Source organism: Pholcus phalangioides, unplaced genomic scaffold (genome assembly GCF_987345545.1).
Source record: "Pholcus phalangioides strain wild (caught in Gottingen) unplaced genomic scaffold, Ppha-v1.0 ptg000027l_1, whole genome shotgun sequence".
In the NCBI taxonomy this organism is placed as follows: Eukaryota; Metazoa; Arthropoda; class Arachnida; order Araneae; family Pholcidae; genus Pholcus; species Pholcus phalangioides.
The window spans coordinates 656,391-670,856 of NW_028301617.1; the positions used below are offsets into that span (position 1 = coordinate 656,391).

The following is a 14,466-nucleotide window of genomic DNA, read 5'->3' on the forward strand; positions in this document are numbered from 1 at the left end:
TATGGGACATATTCCTAAATCTTAACCCTAATAATGATATTTAAGCATGATCATTCAGCGAAATTGCAAAAAAAAATGTACCTTGATCCCTGTAAAAGCGTGGAATAATTTGAATTATGTTTGCTTCCCCACATCTTTGATTATCCCCCCAATGTACATATAATTTTTTGCAGTGGTCAGTTAAAATTATTTGGTTTTCTGTAATGCAATATTATTGCTCGATCACGGATTGAGATTAATCTAGGTCAACAGTTCTGAAAACAAATCATACCTCATCTTCACTCATATTTTTTTCGACGTAATACCTATATTCTGGACTACCATCTGTAGCAGTTTACAGTTTTTCTCCCTGTGAGAAAATTTTAACGTGAATTTAAAATTGAGTTCGATCAATCATAAAATGTTGGATGAATTCCTTATTTGGCAACCGAAAATGTCAATCACCCTTTTATTCCACAAGAAAAATTACTGTTCGTATAATAAAATGAAAGTATTTCGTGTTTTTGTGATTTATTGCATTTATTTTTCAAAATTAAAAAAAAAAATTCATAAACGTAATGCCATTGCGAGTGTAAAATACCGTCATCCAAATCTCAGTGGGTGGTTCTTTTCGCTCCTTGTAACAAGGAGCGAAAATGATGTTTGTTCAAGCATCAAGCTTTGACCTGGTGCCAAAATTTCCCTTTTCTCCATGAACAGCGCGGATTATCCATGTCTCTTTGCTAATTATTTATGAGTAGAGTCTGGATAAAATGCAATTGCATATTTTAGCACTTTTTATAGTTACTGCATATAAATGCATAAAATCACAGAAATTTTAGAACAAGTTCATATTTCTAGCATTTTTTTTAATTAATTCAAATTTTACTAATATTTTCAAAATTATTTTTATCTTTAATAAAATTTAATTTTATCAAGAAAATATTTCACCATTTTAGGCATTTTTAAATGCATATTGTTGCGCTGCTAAATGGATGTTTTCTAATTTCTTGCACATATTTTTTTTTAGTTTTACTGCATATTTTTCTTCTCTTTTCTCTTAGGGCATAGTTCAATACTTTGATATGCATATTTTTGTAAATTTTTCTTTTCATTTTGCTGAATTTCAACTTCCTGCATTTTTAAAAATTCGAGGTCCCCCCATTTTTTTACATATGTTCCATCTTTAGGGAAGCTTCCACATTTTTAAATGCATTTTTCTTTCATTTAATGCATTTTTCTTTCATTTAATGCATTTTTCTTTCATTTAATGCATTTTTCTTTCATTTAATGCATTTTTCTTTCATTTAATTCATTTACATTAACATTTCAGGATTTCCATGGGGCATATTGAAAAATGTTTAGAGCATACTTTTTATTTTATGCATACTTTAACATTCTTAAATGCATATTTTAACAATTTTCAGGAACTTTGCATATTTTAACAATTTTTATGAACTTGAATGCATATTTTTTCCATTTTTACATATACAGTGAAACCTTTCTAAGACGGAAACCTGTCTTAAACGGAATCAAAATATAGTCTGTTCAATGATTAATGCTTTGATTTGCACCTTTATAAAATCTGTCTAAAACTGAATATTATTTCAGTCCCTTGATGTTCTATTTCATACAGGTTTCACTGTATTTCTTATTTTTAGTCCCATACTTTAGCATTATTAAATGAATTTTTTTCCATTTTTTGCAGACATTTTTGATTTTGTCATCTCGGCATTTTCGAATGAAGATTTATTTTAATTTTTAGTGCATATTTAACTGTTATTAGTGCTTATAATCCGGGCTCTATTTATAAGCATTAGAAGATAGTAGCAGGCCGGTCATTTGAGGGGGCAACTTCCTCCCTCCTGTCAATGAAAAATACAAAAGAAATAGACAAACAATGTAAAATATATTACGTATACATGTTCTTTGTCTACCCCCCCCCCCCCCTCTGGAAAAAATTAAAATGACGGGCCTGAATGGTAGCCCCCCCACCCCTAGTCCCAATTTGATCGCAATAAGTGGCGTGCACTTTACAAATTAAATATTTTCCACATTGAACATAATCAAATGGCTGTTTTGATGTTTGGTATGAAATATTTTCTGTTTCTCTTTTACTTTGTCTTAATGAGCCTCGATTTTATTTGGTACGAAATACTTGAACTAAATGATTAGGACCAATTCTGATCAATTGAACTGCTAACAATCAGTTGAAACCCGAACATTGTGTTGTACATTTCTTAGTCAATTTCTTAACAAATGTGTTTTTTGTGAATCAAAAATTAATGCAGGCACCAAAAACTGCAAAATTATGTTTTTAAAAAAATAAGCTCTGTGGCAGGATGGCCAAGATTATATATTGTAAATATAATCCAGACTCGTTTTCATTTATTCAAAGGATCAGAAACCAGCTAATGCCAATAAGCAGCGTAATAATAAGAAAACTGTGAAAAGCCAAGCTCTCGATGATGTTTTGGAAATACTCATAAAAAACGGAGGTTTGTGTTTTTGTGCATTGAGTCTTTAAGTATGTGTGAAAAAAATTTTAATTTATCGTTGAGGTCAAAAGAAGTGAATTATATGAAATAAATAACTGTGTGTGTAATGTAAAAAACACGCTATATTAGTTTTTTGATTTTCATATTGCAGAACTGCCGCCGAGTGCTGCCCAAGTACCGTCAACACCAAATACACCGGAGGCATCCGTTTCAAAAGCTGCACCTACTTTTCCTGTTGCATCCTTGCCGACGATGCCGCAGATGCCTGCTTCGAGAACAATTCCTGCAACTGCTACAAAGAGGCCAGAATTATCTCTGAATACTTCGTCGACATCCCAGCTGCAGATTTCCCCAATTTCTCCTCCTTCATCCTCTACTCAGAATCCTTTGCCGCCTTCATCGATGCTGCAAGAAAGCGCTCCGGATCTGTCACTTAATTTCGACTTCCAACTGGATCTACACGACCTGGAGTCCATGGATCTTGGTATGCTAGACCAAAACCAACAGAACATGAATCTCGCTTCTCAGGGTAGTGGCAGTATGTCGTCCAAAGAAGCGAACCATCTCACCTCTTCGGAATTTGAAAATATGATGAACCAGAACCAACTCTCCGAGGATCTGTCCTGTGATAAGCCGATGGATGTGGACATGGACCTGACTGACTGGCTCAACAATTTCTCTTCCCTGGACAACCAACCCGGCTCTTCGACTTCAAACTCTACAGGATGCGGCGGCGATCCCCTGTTGTCCAACATGCTGCCTAACGTGGACATGTTTGATATGTTTTCCCTTGATGACATGGACTTCAGAAGTCCGCCCATCATGAATTGGGACAAAGTAGATTTTGCTACGTAGCGATTATCACCCCAACAGAATTCTTTTTGTCCCTCCCGCGATGTTGCTGTTGTAGTCATCGTACTCAGTTTGACCGACGGGAAAAGGAAGAACTTTTAAATATCCGAAGTGAGAGTTCGTTTTAATGGTTCTGTTGGAATCGCATCGATTGGTGGTGGCGCTATACTGACAATCACGTGGTCTGTCACCTGTGATGATCAGATTTTTTTTTCTTTCCCTCGGTTTTTTGAATCAGATAATTCATTTGCCAAGATAATGTGAAATTGCAAGGTATCTGCAGAGAATTTTGTGTTTTTTTTTCAAGGCCATCCATCATATAAATGGAAGGATCATTGTGGGGTGGATGATAACTTTCAAAACAGCATGTTGTCAAAGTAAAAACAAGAAATATTCAGTTGTCCATCAAAAACTTTATGGTTTCTGTATCTAAGTTGTGTTTTCCGTTTGTGTATAATTCTATCGGAACATTTTGTATTTGGCTTTTCCGTTGTTTTTTATTTTAGTGAAGTGCAGTGAAACTCATCCCTGTATAGTTTTTAATTCTGGTGTGATGGTTGGCCTGCTGGTTAGTCCAACTCGTTTGTTTTTTTTTTCTTCATTTCTCCAACCTTCATTAATCATCATTAACATGGGGTGTATATCGCAAATAGTGTAGTTTTTTTTGTATAACGCTTGCTTTTTTTTGTTTCTCGTTCATATTAGCGAGATTTAATTTATCTTCATCCCAAAATCAGATTAATTCATTACGAATCATCAATATATCAAATTTGAAAGTCGATTCTGCAATGTGATAGGCTTGTGTGGGATTGCCCATAACAGAGAAGTGTTAATTGACTGCAAATGGCTGTAGTGTAAATCAGTATCATTGCCGGAATAGTGATGGTATACCATGTGTGTGTCTCTTCACGAGGATTTGTAATGATTGCCTGGGGTTGCAAGGAAATCAGAAGTGGATGTGAGGGAAGGTGAAGGGAGCAATATTGTCTTCCCATTTTTAGTTGAAGGGACTTAAGTAATTGCTGAAGTTTTTGCGGTCTTGTCAATCGAAAGAGAGGTTCTCAGAGAGTAAAAGACTGTCATTGGTGCAAGTTAATTTTTCTCAAATAGATAACATCAACATTGTGCAGTTTCGTTTACATGATTACATACTCGTATCGCGAGGATCCAGGTTCACACCCCCAGAGACAGCACAGTTGTGGTGAGCTAAAATTGGTTTTCCACACACATGGTTCTCAACTTAGAAGTACCAGTGTGAGCTGATCTCCCTGTCAAAGTCTAGCCACAGAGAGCAACAGACCTAAAATGGTACAAATATTAAATTGTCACACTTAACTCACAATTTGAATATAAATGGCAGTATTAAATATTCATGAAAGAGTCTAGATACATGCGCAGACTGAGGTATACACACATTTCTGGCACAATTCACTTGGTAGTAAATTGCTCATGGCGATAGACTGGAGACTGCTCGATTTGAAAGAAAGAAAGTGGGAGTATATCATCAGGCGAAGAGACTCAGGTGATGCCCCTTTGTCCCGAGAACCTCTCTTTCAATCATTGAGGAATTATTTTAAGTTGCAAAGTCGGTGTGGGTTCTATTTAACATCAGCTGGACTGTGGTCCTGCCTCGCCATCAGGTGGAATTCTCGAGAGTGAAGGATCTCTAAATTTTTAAAATTGCAAAAATTATTGCTTGATGATTAATGATTTTTCTCATTAATAGTTATTGATCTTTTGTATGAGTTGCCCCTTTCATTCAAAGTGCTTGCATCCACTCACTGAACCAACATTGCTGTAACTTTTGCCCAACATGTTTCCGCTCTTGTTACAATGGCTTTCATCACCAATCCTCATCAAGATCGATGTAACTTCCTGTGTTGTGTAGTAGTTTCTGTCAAAATCAATTTCTTTCCCCCCGTTATCTCTTACAACTGCAATCCCGAGATACCTCGTCAAACTTTATTCACTTTATTTTGGCCACCCCGAAATATCTCGGGTTCTACATTTCGAATGTGGATCAGGAAAATGTTAAAAACCACTTAAAGGGTATAAAACTGACCGCAGATGTGATTATAATTTTTCCTCCCTCGCAATCTACTTAAAAAACATTTGTTGTAAAATGTATCCCAATTTAAATCGTTGCTCACTTGAGGTATTTATAGGTGGCTTTGCAAAAAAGTAAATTATAGTACAAAACATAGCACGACTGATTGCCCACAAGAGTTATAGCTCTGGAAAAGTTTGGAACAAAGAGAGAGACTTTTTATTGTTACAGTCGAGTCACGTAGAAAAAAAAAACATTTTCTCTTTCCCCAGGCCTGTCATTTCAACTTTTTCCTGGGGGAAACGGCAAAAAATATATACTCAATTTATATATATATATTTCACCTTGTTTGTCGATTTCTATTGTACTTTTTAAAGCTGGAGGGAAGGAGGTAATTGCCCACCCCCCTACCCCAAATGACGGGCCTGTCTGTCCCTTAAATTTTTTTTTTTTTACATTAGGATTTGATTGTATTTTCTATCGTTTTATAAATTAGATGCTCATCAGGGTATTCGAAAAATCTATTCTTTGTGTATTTTGAGGTTTGACAAATCGGGGAAAAGAAAATTGAGCACCGGCTAAATTTTTTCAGTTGCCAAGAACTTTTTTTCCATTGAGAAAACGGTCCCAAATAATGTTTTAAAAACTTGTTCTACACTGGAAGACTTATTTCCATGTTCGTAATAAACATGTTGACATGGATTCCAAAATTCTGTGTTGTCATCTGACACTAGTTTATTAATCACACCTGGATTTAGTAGTCGCCATGGCTGTCTGAATATTATGGCCCCCACACCTCGGACAAAGCAATGTTCTGGGACCCTATGTCTGACTAGAAGTAACAGCTTATTAATTTACATGTTAATTTACGGAAATCATAGTTCCAAATCTCATTATCATGGAAGGTATATGGGTTATATTGGCCCTGCCTCAGATTTGTCAAGCCTCTTTGTATTTTATTGTAAAGCTTTTGGTATGGCTCATTTGCTCAGCAAAGATTTAAAGCTAAGGTTCAAAGCACATTGAGTGCCAGCTATAGGTGGGGCCCGATGATTCAAAATGTTTTGTCGTCTTGATGGAGGCAGTGGTAAAATCCATCGAGAGACTCCACTGCCAGGTTTTATTTAGTAACAAAGCGCTATCAAATGTACAAAATCGATAGCATGTTATGAAAAAAGAAATTTTCAAGACAACATTGGTTTTTTTTAATGGATGTCAGTCTTGTAGAGATGATCATTCTCAATCACTTTGCAATCAGTTTTATTGTTACAAGGTTTGTTCAAAGTGTGTCTGAGCATTATTTCTCATATGTGAACCAATATAGCTAAGGAGGCATGGTTTATAGTGCACATGTGTAGGCAATCCTAGTGTGTATGCTTGAAGTTTTCCCTACCTGCAGATGCTGCCTGTCGCCGGCAGACTGCTGATGAGTGAGGAAGTGTGAGCGGGGTCACATTTTCGCATTTCACAAAATGGCAGGGAAAACCTTGAACAGTGCTACTGCATTAATCACGATGGAGCTTAATTGTGACACACAACATCTTGGTTGAACTGTACCATGCAGTGCGTACTCATGATGCCATGCCACTGGAGTCAAAGAAGACGGTCATCATGATTTTGACTTTGCATTTTCTGAACAAGTCCTCAGTCAAAATGCAACGAACGTATCCAGTTCTAGTTCTTGCTTCATCTGCAAGTTCCGTAATCGTGATTCGATGCTGCTGCATCACTAGAGTCCTCACTCAGTCAATATCGATCTCATTTCTGGATGTTGAAGGCCTACCAGAACATGCTTCACTCTCCATTGATATGTGGCCATCTTTCAAACAGTGGTATTACACCTATAAAGGTGTGGTACAACTTAACAATACCAACTTAATTTGGTATTAAGTTGCCAGCCCATTTCTTTATCTTTGGAGAACTGTTTTATCATGCGGATTGTTTCCACTCGGGAATCACCAAGCTTCACACAAAATTGAATACAGTGGCGTTGTTGAAGTTTTTTCTGCCATTTTTGTGAAAAACGAAACTACAACGGTGCTCACTTACACTTTCTCACTCATCGACGGTCTGCAGACAGGTAAAAATTCAAGCATGTGCACTACGATTATGTATATAGGTGCACCAAACCACGCCTCCCTAGCTCTTCATTTGTTCAGGCACAAAATATTATGGTCTGATACATTTTGAACACACTTTATATATTGATTCAATGTTATAGTATATTTGACACAATCATGAAACTTATGATTCCCGATCATAGGCACTAGTTGGGAATATAAGTAAATGCTGTGATTTTAGTGAAGATCATAATTTTTTTTTTTTGTAAATGAAATTTTGTGCATCAAATGCCATTGATTTTTTTTTTTGCGGTTCTAAAACCATTCTTTCCAATCACCTGTTTTTACTTGATGACGATTTAACTGATGATATAAAGCAGTTTTCTTTATTGAAATATAAATGGGGTAGTTTTTATTCAGTAATATAATAATAATAAGCAATATTGAATAACAGGTCTGTATGAATAGCATTTGATGTAATTTTTGTATATTCATTCGGGGGGGGGGGGAGTAGTGGTTAAGTATGCAGGCTGCGAGAGTACCTTCTTGGGTTAAGAGTGATTGATGTTTTGTAGGGGAGGACACAAAAATTGATTGCGAGCATCATTGTAGGATTGTGCTATTCTGGGACATATGCTTTCTGTATCCAAGTGCTTGTTGTTATATGCTGAGGGGTAAAGCAAAATTATCGAGCATTCAGATGTTCTAAAATATACGTAAATTGAAGAATCCGTAATATCGATTGACACATGACACTATGGGGGTAAAAATTATCATGTCTCTGATGATCGCAATCCCACATCTGCATTAATGAACTGAATCTTCCGAACCAACCACTGTTGTTTCTTTCCCCAGATGTCTTAAAACGCTTGTGATGTTTACTGATGGCAGAGACACACTGCCATTTTGTGTTCCGTTGCCATGACGCACGAAAGTCTTTCAGATGTAAGAAATGTTGGTTTTTTTCAAGGCCAGTGTCAGGACTAGAATAATCTCGGCTGAAGATCCATGGTCCAGGTGAATTGTTACCGTATGTTTCGTCCATAACTGGGGCAATAATCTTTATTGGAGTTGATTAGATCTCGCCTGTGTGGAGATGTCTCAGTTGTTCTAGTATTCAAGGTGATGTCAGGTTTTTTTTTTTTTTAATTAATAACGTAATCCTCACGGATTCCCAAGGGATCAGCATGATCCGTCCAGGGAATTTGTTAGTGTTAGTAAACATCCATGCCCGAACCGGGATTCGAACCCAGACCTGCACAGTGAGAAGCAAGTTCCCTAACCACTCGACTGCCAGGTGGCGTTTGCGCTGCATTGTGTTAGTGTCTGATTTTCGACTAGTCCAGGGGGTTCTCAAGCTGTGCGTCGCAGTGCCCTGGTTTACATACAACCTTTGCCAGCAGCGGTGACCGTGACAAAGGTGTTTTAGAAGAGATTCGTTGTTAAACAACTCTGGGGAGTCGACAGAGTTCGCGGGTAAGCATTAAATAGGAAGGGGTGCTGTGGGTGAAAAAAGTTTGAGAACTCCTAGACTAGTCAGTTGTACCAAGCAACAGAGTATTGTAGAGCACTTAACTAAAAGCAGAGCTACCATACTTCTAATTGATCAGTCCAACTAACTTTGACCCCAGTGTCACTCAAAACTAACATGAGCCCCCCCCCCCCCGAATTCGGAGGCTCAGGCTATTGTTCATTCCTCTTCCAAGTTCTTTTTTGCTTTTGTCGATGTTTTCCCATTGCTGTTGTTAACATCATCAAAAGATGTCTGACTTATATTACTCACCAAACACCAACTCTAGCCATATCGCTATTATATTGCAATTTACTGCCATTAATGAGATGGGTTGGAATTGAAGGCGCTGTCAATTGGTGGTCGCCTCAACGCCTCAAGTTTGTTAGGGAAAATATTTTATCTATATCTTCCGTGTGGTTTGAACCGGGACTGTTACAGCAACCTTCATGATGGTAGACGAGCATCTTACCACTATGCCACTCGACTTGTATTACTGGTTATACTGAATTAGAAGAACCATTGCTAGCTATACAAAGACACTAAATGTCAAAGCCTCTCCAACAACTGAGTGACTTTTCATCCTGATCACATGTTTTTTTTAACTAGTCGGGTATTGCTTCAGCCTTATTCGTCGTTGTGAACTCTTTCCTGAAATGTGCTATATTGCCCCCTACGAGGTTATAGAACAGCACTTTTTTGGACGTAGTATATTATTGGCATAAACAACATTACTAAGCTAAGTAGTAGGGACGATGAGTGGAAACAACATCTGATAAGAGAGGCAATGAAACAAATAGGTTTGGGAAAACTCTGGTCTAGAAAAATTGTGATTGAACAATAAGCGTAGAGTTATCTGATTGATGGACCCACAGAACAGAAGATTTGGTGTTCATCAGAGCAGAGATCTGCATCCCGCTGAGCTTCATCACCTTCTTTCTCTGAATTTTAGGAATCTTGATGTTTAAATATTTTCATTTCTTCTCTATGTATTCGGGGACAGAGGCAGTCTTGAATTTGCCCTATCCCTCGAGAAACTCAGTTTCCTCAAACACCGGTGAAACCTTGGGATCTCCAGACAGCCGAGATCTTATTAGCACCAGTTAGAATGCTTGCTGTAATATGTTGGTCTCTTCCAGACTGTGCCATGAAATCACATAGTTGCCAAGTCTCCCGGATTTCTACTCTACCTCGCGGACTCCAGAAAAATTATTTTATCTCCCGAATTTTGCCTGTGATTGGAAAAAAAATCCCTACATTTAGGGAAACAAATTATTCCCTAAGAATTTACCCGGAAAAAAAAAAAATTGCTCCTTCATAAGCGTTTTTGCAAACTGTCACCATTTTGTCAAATCACAAAAAATATATCATTTTTGGGGAGACACAAAATTCGTCAATCCGCCCTTTCGAAATCCAAAATTAACACGATCAATCCATGTCCCGTTTTGCTCCCGGTGGAGATTTGATTTTTCGGAAGTAATTTAACCCAAGGACTTTAACCTACTAGTTGGCCATGATTGGCGATGGCTTGTTTGGTGTCACGGATTTTGCAGTGGGAAAATATCCCTAAAATTTCCCTCTTATTATGAAAAAACCCCTAAAATGTTTTAAAGATCCCTTTTACATTTATTTTCGTGCAAAATTTGGATCTGCGCGAAAACCTCCTGAATTTTTATTCTCCAAAGTTGGTAGATATGAAATCAGGCTGGAGGAGGTCTCGTTAATGGATAAGCTCTGTCAGAGCTCTGGTGTTCATTTCATTCATTCAAGGTGTGGGTGAAATGTTTAGTAATAAGTTTGCCTGGATCACATGACTCTTTATGCCACAATCTTCTAACCTCCTTTGTAATACTTCAAAAAATGATCTACTTAACTGATTCACAATAATATTTGGAATCATGAAAATGCTTGTATTAGTTTGCGTTTGAATTTTGAAATTCAAAAACTTGAAGAAGCTGTACATTTACTACAGAGACAATAACATTTATGAATGAATCAAGTCCACTTTTTCTAAAATTTTGAACGTCTTTGTGTCACATGACGTGGCTCTCGAAAATCTCTGTGATGTTTATGCGGAATAAAATCCATTATCGCTTTCGATATTTTGCATTGTCTACCTTAGAGAGAGAATGATAAAAAAATAAATATACCAGAGAAAAAGAGATTGGTGCTGTGTCCGTCTATGAAAAAGGAGCACAAACAATTGTGAGTTATGTGTGTGTGTGTGTGTGTAATGTCCTGTTTGTCGACTGTAATGTAAGTTGTATTGTATTGAGTGTGATTTGTCATGAAAACACAAAAGAGGAAAGTGAAGCTCAAAGAATTTCGAATGTATTTTTGTAATTGTTGAAAAAGCTATCAGTTGGTTTTTCTATCGCTGGAGTCTGTTATTTGAGTGCATGAATCGCAAAGAATTTGATACATGTAATATATATATATGCATACATAATATTTTTATGTGTATATTTTCCCTCTATGGTTTTTTATTTTTGACATTTGCGCTGATTCCTCATGTACTGAAGTGAATCCTGAACAGTGTTCTCTTGATTATGTATCTTTTCTCGCGTGTCTGATGAAAGTTTCCTACTAGAAGCTTCTTCTATTTAATATTCCAATATTGCTAGATCATATTCAGTTGAGGGTTTTTGCTTTTTGTCGTTGAGTCCGTCTTCGAAGGGGGATAAACATAAAAAAGGTAAAAAAATTGTGAATCTGGGGAAAGACTGGGATTTTTGCTTCAATATAATTTTTCCGAGATTCTTAAACTTCTGCTAAAAATTTATAGTTAGATTAATGCTTCAGCATATTGAAAAACAGACTTCTCCACGTCGTAAATCCTTTGTTTTGCAAATTTCCCAGGCTCCTCCCACCTGATTCAAAAGAATCGATTACCTTTCCATGATAGAAACAAAGGTATGAAGAAGAATCATTAATTTCAAAACTAATTGACAAAAACGACGAATGTAATGAGATCCCACAACTACTCTTATCTCCCATGCAAGGAATTTATACTATTTGATGAAGTTTGTTCTTGCCACATTCAACATGACCTTAATATGCTGCAAGCAAATGTGGGTCCAGAGGAATCGAAATCGCCCCTACCAAGAGCTAAAAATTGCTGTCTTGCATAACACAGGAGTATCCTATAAATATACGCAATAAGTTGCCCCTCCTTTCACATCCCCCCTGGATCTGCGCCTAGCTGTAAGACATTGCTTACAGGTCTCGTTCAATTCTATAGTCACATTTGCTACTGGCCTCGTCATGTAGTCTGACAGGGTGATGATGAAGGTGTTTGTGAATTTATGAATAATTAGATCTAGAGCAATGTTCTTCAACCTGTTTATGTAACTGCGGACCATTGGACATGAGAGAAATAAATTGAGGAACGGCAAAAAATGTACCAACGGAAGACATAATTTGAGGAAAATAATGCAGTTGAATCCTGTTTTAACGACTACCATTACAGCAACATTTTAAAAAACACTTTTCTAATTTCCCCCCCCCCCCCCACCCAAATAAGTTTACATGAGAACAATGCAAAAAAAAACATAATTTTAAGAATGGCAAAAAATACACAAACAGGAGACATAATTTGGGGAACGGCAAAAACACACAAATGGGAGATGGGAGACATAATAATGCACAGACCTGCTGGGTGGCTAAGACAATTATAGAAACCCAACATTTTAGTTATAAATCTAATACCAGTAGCGGCTACATGGATTGGTCAATTTTGTTTCGCAGACGCGTAGGAAATTCCCACAAACTAGCTCTGGTCTGTTGAAGAACACTGATCTAGAGCACCAATAAGGCTTATTCTGAGAATTGCTCATGTACTTAGACAATGCATTAAATGATAGAAAAGCAATAACATCCTTCCTTCACGTTGCGTCTGTGTGATCAATCATGTTGCCAGTGAATCTCAATTTTTCATGCTGTTTCGTCTATTGCATTGTTATTGAGAAATTATTCGGTTGTATTCTTGTCAATGCAATTTTATTTAAAAAAAAAAGACAAACATATTTTGAATATTTTAGAAATTTGAATCATGGAAATATATGTTTCGGTGACGAAATGTAATATTGTATTTCGTTTCAGTTTTAGAAACGGGAATAGCGAGTGGCTTATTTAACAATTATGTATACTGTATATTGTGCTAAAACCTGCCTTGTTTCGTTTCGTAGATTCGTTCCTTGGCTCTTTTTTTTTTTCTTGAAGGAAAAAAAAATGTTTCATCGATCGATGTTTAATTAATTTACGTGGAAATAAAAAGAATTTATATATTTCGTTGATTGTATTTTATTGAGCTTGTGCATTTGGGTCATTCTCGTGTTATCATTATCTTTTATTTGTACTGTGTGGCTATAATTAAACTGACCCTATTCGGACCTATGTAGAGCCCATTGTGGTGGGAGAATTTCATTGAAACTTGGTACATACATTATACTAGGGGTTCTTAACCACCTTCAGCCCAGACCCAAAATTAACACGATTAGCTTTGCGATCCATGGGACTGTTTGTTTTCCGAAGTGATGCAATAGGTGTATTTATAACAGGACTAAGTGGATTTGTATGACTCGTCTAGGCAGCTCGTGCAAATCAGGTTTCGGTCATGAGACATAAATGAAGAAATCCCTGGCTGCTAGTGTATTTGTATGACCTATCTCGGGAGCTCCTGCAAATCAAGTTATGGTTGTGACCCATAGCTCAAGAATCCCCGACTATAAGTGTGTTTTTGTACAACTCGTCTCAGAAGCCCTTGCAAATCAAGTTTCTGTCAGGACCTACAGCCAAAGGAATTCCATAGCTGCAAGTGGATTTTTACTACTCATCTATGAAGCACCTGTGAATCAAGTTTGGGTCGTGACCCATAGCTGAAGGAATCCCTCACTACTAGTGGATTTTTAGGACTATGAAGCTGCTGCAAATTAAGTCACGGTCGTGATCCATAGCTCAACAATCCCTGACTAAGTGTGGTTTTGTACGACTTATCTCAGAAGGCTCCACAAATCAAGTTTCTGTCTGGACCTGTAGCTCTAGAATCCCCTGACTGTTTGCATGACCCATCGCAAAAGCCCCCTATGAATCGAGTTTGGGCTGCGACCCATAACTGAAGGAATCCCTGGCTGCTAGTGCATTTATACAACCCATCTTGGAAGCTCCTGTGAATCAAGTTTAGGTCGTGGCCCATAGCTCAAGAATACCTGACTATAAGGTGTTTTTGTACGACCAATCTCGGAAGCAGCTACGAATCAAGTTTACGTTGTGACCCATGGTTAAAGGAATTCCTGCCTGCAAGTGGATTTGTACGACTTATGACCTGATTTGCAGCGGCTTTGTAAATATCTCAAGAATAACCGACTGTGAGTTTTGGTACAACCCATCGCAGAAGCTCCCTGGAATCAAGTTTCTGTCAGGACCCATACCTAAGGGGAATCCCTGGCTGCTAGTAGATTTGTGCGACTCATTTATGAAGCCTCTGCAAATCAAGTTTGATTTATGACTCATAGATAAAGA

The 14,466-nt window shown here is 37.3% G+C and overlaps 1 protein-coding gene across 1 annotated transcript in view; it reads left to right on the forward strand.

Moving 5' to 3' along the window:
- Mrtf (Myocardin-related transcription factor) overlaps positions 1–3,432 on the forward strand; it is a 48,967-nt gene extending 45,535 nt beyond the window's left edge. The window contains exons 15-16 of the mRNA XM_089251884.1: positions 2,378–2,477; positions 2,629–3,432. Of these exons, the coding sequence (XP_089108010.1) occupies positions 2,378–2,477; positions 2,629–3,332 (804 nt within the window). The 3' untranslated portion in view covers positions 3,333–3,432. The remainder of the gene's footprint in view (positions 1–2,377; positions 2,478–2,628) is intronic.
- Positions 3,433–14,466: the final 11,034 nt, after the last annotated feature.